This window comes from Penaeus chinensis, chromosome 30, assembly GCF_019202785.1.
Source record: "Penaeus chinensis breed Huanghai No. 1 chromosome 30, ASM1920278v2, whole genome shotgun sequence".
Taxonomy (NCBI): Eukaryota; Metazoa; Arthropoda; class Malacostraca; order Decapoda; family Penaeidae; genus Penaeus; species Penaeus chinensis.
In genome coordinates, this window is record NC_061848.1 from 17886702 (window position 1) to 17891278 (window position 4577).

The 4577-nt window shown below is 43.6% G+C and overlaps 1 protein-coding gene across 1 annotated transcript in view; it reads right to left on the reverse strand.

The window, feature by feature from the left end:
* LOC125041514 (hornerin-like) overlaps window positions 1–955 on the reverse strand; it is a 2249-nt gene extending 1294 nt beyond the window's left edge. Inside the window, exons 1-2 of the mRNA XM_047636529.1 lie at window positions 897–955; window positions 1–782 (exon numbers count right to left, since the gene is read on the reverse strand). The exon at window positions 1–782 is cut by the window's left edge and continues 1294 nt beyond it. Of these exons, the coding sequence (XP_047492485.1) occupies window positions 1–782; window positions 897–917 (803 nt within the window). The 5' untranslated portion in view covers window positions 918–955. The remainder of the gene's footprint in view (window positions 783–896) is intronic.
* Between the last annotated feature and the right edge of the window lie 3622 nt (window positions 956–4577).

The following is a 4577-nucleotide window of genomic DNA, read 5'->3' on the forward strand; positions in this document are numbered from 1 at the left end:
TCAAAAGAAAAGGAATAAGAGCCATCTGGGCTGGCACCGCTCTGCCGAGAAGAGGCCGCGGCTCCTGCAGAAGGAAACGGAGATCCAGAGGGAGAGCCGGCACCACGAGAGGCTGAGGAGATCCCTGGAGTGGCCGAATATCCAGTTCCCAGGCGCGAGGGAGAGCCTCGAGTTCCAGAGGAAAGTCGAGTGGCGGCGGGAGTGGACTTGGAGTCTTGTGGTGCGGTAGGAAGATCGCTGCCTTCCACCACAAAACCGGTGCCTCTGCCAGCAGTGTAGGAGTAAGTGCGAGTGCGACCTTGGTCGTCGGTGTAGGAGTAAGAGCCACGCACGTTGCCATCAGAATCACTGTTTTCCGACCGAGCCTGACCTTGTCCTGCGAAGTCGAATCCATAGGAAGCATCTGCGTTTGGATCGGCTAGAGGGTCGACGAACGGAGCGCGTGCGCGAGCTTGGGCGTGCGCAGCGTCGAAGTCTGGATGCGTGGCGGGAAGGTGAGCACCCTGAGGGACGAAGCCTCCCTCACCTGCCTCATAGTGAAGGCTAATTGGCCTGCCATCGGGAGCCACATAGCCAAAAGAGCCTCGTTGCTGTCCTGGCGTCGATGATCGTGCACTCTCGAAGGCTCCCTCTCCGGTGTCATGGCCGTATTTGTAGGTGCCATCACTGTGCAGGACGTAGTACTGGGAACGTCTGCCGGTTCCTACTTGAGGAATTCTGTAGGCACTTTCATCAGGGCGAGGCAAGCTTAGTGTGCTAACCGTAAGGACGGACAACAACACCTGGAAAAGTTCAAAGGTTATAAGATATAAATTATATGAACAAATTATTTCGCATTATATCAACAGTAGTTAACTTTAGCGTAGAAAGAAAGAAAAGGTTATCGACTCTTTTACCAAGCTAATCCAGGCAGCCATGGTGAATGGCAGGGTGAGGGAAGTGAGCGGGGAGACGCTTCGCCAGGGTGTGCTTGGCGAACGCGGCTCCTGCCCTTTATATTCCTGGGCGAGGGCGGGATGGGTCGGCGGCCCTGATACGGTGACCGTTAGTTTCTGGATCAACTTGAACTGAGACAGATTCCATGGCCCCTTTTTATGATGCGCCTTTTCAGTCTGGCGCGAAAAATGATAGCGAATTGTTTCCCTTTTTATAGCAGTGTTAAAGAACTGGTAATTCTATTCATTCAACTGAATTGCATGGAATTGTTGCTTATCTGCATATCTTATAATAATATCGATATGAAGATACGGCGGAAATGCCAAAGACTGCCATACTTATAGACGAGAGGAAGCGCAGTTATTATTACCTCATGATGATATTGTTACGAATATATAACGGTATACATATGTGATAACGGTAACACTGTATATAGTGATAATAATAGTAAAGATGATGTTGACCACGATGACGATATTAACAATGAGAATAATGAAGGCAATAGTAATGTTATAAATAACGATAATGATGATATTAATAATCATAACAATGATAATGATAATAGTGATAATAGTAATGATAATGACAATAGTGAGGAAATGAAGAGGAGGGTGATGATAATGATTATAAGAACAATAAAACGAAAAGAAAATTTTAATGATAATAACAATGATGATAACTCATATTAATAATATTATTAGAAAAAATGATAATAACGATAATAATGAGAAGCAATCAGCAATAACTAAAACTGCCTCTAACACAAAAAGAAAGAAAGAAAGAAAGAAAGAAACCGACATCCTAACAGGAGTAATAATTCCGCCACCGGAAATGATGACGTAAGTGATGATCATGATGGTAAAGATGATGCAAAAATAATGATGACATTAACAATATAAGTAGAATTATAATAGTAAAGATGATGACTATGAATATGATGCTAATGATTATGATGATGATGATGATAATAATAATGAAAATGATAATAATAATACTAATGATAATGATAGGAACAATGATAATGATAATAATAGCACGATATTGGTAATGATGATAATGGTAATGGTAATAATAATTATAATAAAATGGTAATGGTAACAATAATTAAAATCAAATGGTAATTATAATAATAATTATAATAAAATGGTAATATTATTAGAAAAAATGATCATGAAATAGTGATCGTAGAATCATAGAATGATATGAGCAAAAGTTACGGTAACAGATGGTTATAAATCATAATACTGATGATGCTAACCAAGCCGTGATAGCGTGATGGGGATGATCATGCTGATGGTGATACTACTACAACGAATACCTTACTACTACTACTACTTTTGCTGCAAATAACGGCAGTGAAAAACGATGGCTATAAAAAGAAGAGAAATACCGAGAATAGAGAGTCAGACACTGATAAGATGAATTGTAATAATGATGATAGTAGCACTAATGATTATGATGATGGCGGTGGGGCTGACAATGGCGACAATGGTGATGATAATTAGGATGATGGTGAGGAGAATAAATGTGATGATGATGGTAGTGATGATAATGGCGACTGATGATGGCGAAGATGATAATGGCAATGATGATGATGGCGAAGATGATTATAATGATAATAGTGATATATATGGTGATAGTAATGGCGATGATGGTGATGATGGCAGTTGTGATGGTACTAGTGGTGATACTGGCGACGATAAAGATAATGGTGGTGATGACAATGGCAAAGGAAGCTGGACAGAGCCAAGCCAGCCCCACCCTCACCCCAGGACGAGACTCCCCTCCCCACTCCAACACCGGGAACAGGCAGAGCCAAACCAGGCTGAATCTGTACAGCCAGTGCCAGAACATGCTGTCCTTACCCATGTAAAGCTAGCAGAGAAAAATAATAACACAGATAAAGCCTGAAATGAGAAAAGACAAACTAACAAGAGTCAGAGCTACCAAAGGCTTTCCACCCCCCCAGTAGACCCAGGGATAGCCTGATAAACAACCTTAAAATAGATGAAGATCCCTCACTCAGCAAGGACTTCACAATGGAGTTACTAGATTCCGATATATCTCAATCAAAATACAATGACGTCTCAGATGTAATTAACACTAAGTAACATCATGACACACAATCTAAGAACACCACAATGGTACATCAATGGCATCTATACAAGGAATGTCATCCTCCACGCAAGGAACATTGACACTGTAATGCTCCGGAAGACAATAACAGAGGGGACTGTTCACTTCTCAGTCACGGTCATGGCGACCGTGACTGCTTTCTCTGCCTCCTCAAAGCTGTGGCTGCTGCAGTGACTACAGCAGTCAGCAGGAGAGTCATATCTTCCTTGTCAAAGAGATTATTGTCTCTTGGGTGAGGCTTTTGCAGTGCTCTTTGAACCTTTATTCCTCTGGTTCTTTTTCTGCACTTTTGTAATAACCTGAAACTCCTTTATACTGGAAATATTTGGTGTCGGCTGGAGAGGAGCTTCCTTTCTCTTAGGAGGTCGGGAAGCCTTTTCTTATTTGTTCTGTCTCCAGACATAGATGCCTGGGGGAGCAGGAACAAAGTCTGGTTGCTTTTTAGCAACATCTTGTTGCCTGAGAGCCTCCTCTTTCCTGACAGAGCAAGCCAGGCTCCAGGCATGAAGCCTCTTGGCACAGTTGGGGACATTTGGCTGTTGTGTCCCTTTGTTCTTCCTTGTGTACCTTAGAGCACACCTCGGTTTTTTGTGCCTTGCTACAACACCAAAGTTGTGCTTGGCCTTGCAGCTAGCCTGGTGGAGACTGTATTTTTGGCACTTAAAGCACCGAAGTGGCTCAGGCATATAGGTTCTTAGGTTAAAGGTGCCCCAATTACCCAGATCAAGGGTTGTGATTGGGGCTCTGTTCAGGGTCACCAGGACTTGCCTGGTTAGGGTCTTCCCTTTCGACATTCGGGAAGCCTCTACAACCTGTGGGTGTGATGTGATTAGATCCACATCATATGAAACTGAGAAACCAAGCAGCACCATCTTGACTCTCCTATCGTCGGAATTCTGTGGTGAGACACACACTTTCCTCCCATCTTTAAGCTTCTTCGTTTTCTGCAGGAAAGTCAGGGTAGCTTGGTCTTTAGGCACAATGATCATGCCATAGTCTCTGACAACCCAGATTGACAACCAGTGCTCTCAGCAGTTGGTAGGCATTGTCGGAACCTTCAGGTTTAAAGGGGACCTTAAACTGTGGGAAGCATCTAGCGGGTCCCTCAGAGCCTAGATCATTTCGGACTGCCCTTTCGACTAGTATTCTGGACTTTGATCTTGGGAGCAGCAGCTGTTTCGGCTGGTTCAGCTTGTGCTCCCATCTCGGTCAGGGAGGACATCTGAAGGGAACTCAGAGGCTTCCCTGGTTTGGGTGCAGGTTTGAGAGGCCAGCGCGAGAGTCCATCTGCTGGACAATTTTATGGACAGACATGTTTTTGGCAGATTGGTTCTCCGCCTTGTCCATCTTAGCAGCAGGTCTGACAGTCATCCTGTGCTTTGCATTTTCTTTTGCCACTGGAAGCCATGTATGGCTTCAAAGTGCTTTAGCCTGTGCCTTGCATGGTTTGTCATCATTTGTATCTTTTTGTGAAATATTTGCCATGAAATTCAACAGTTTTTTTT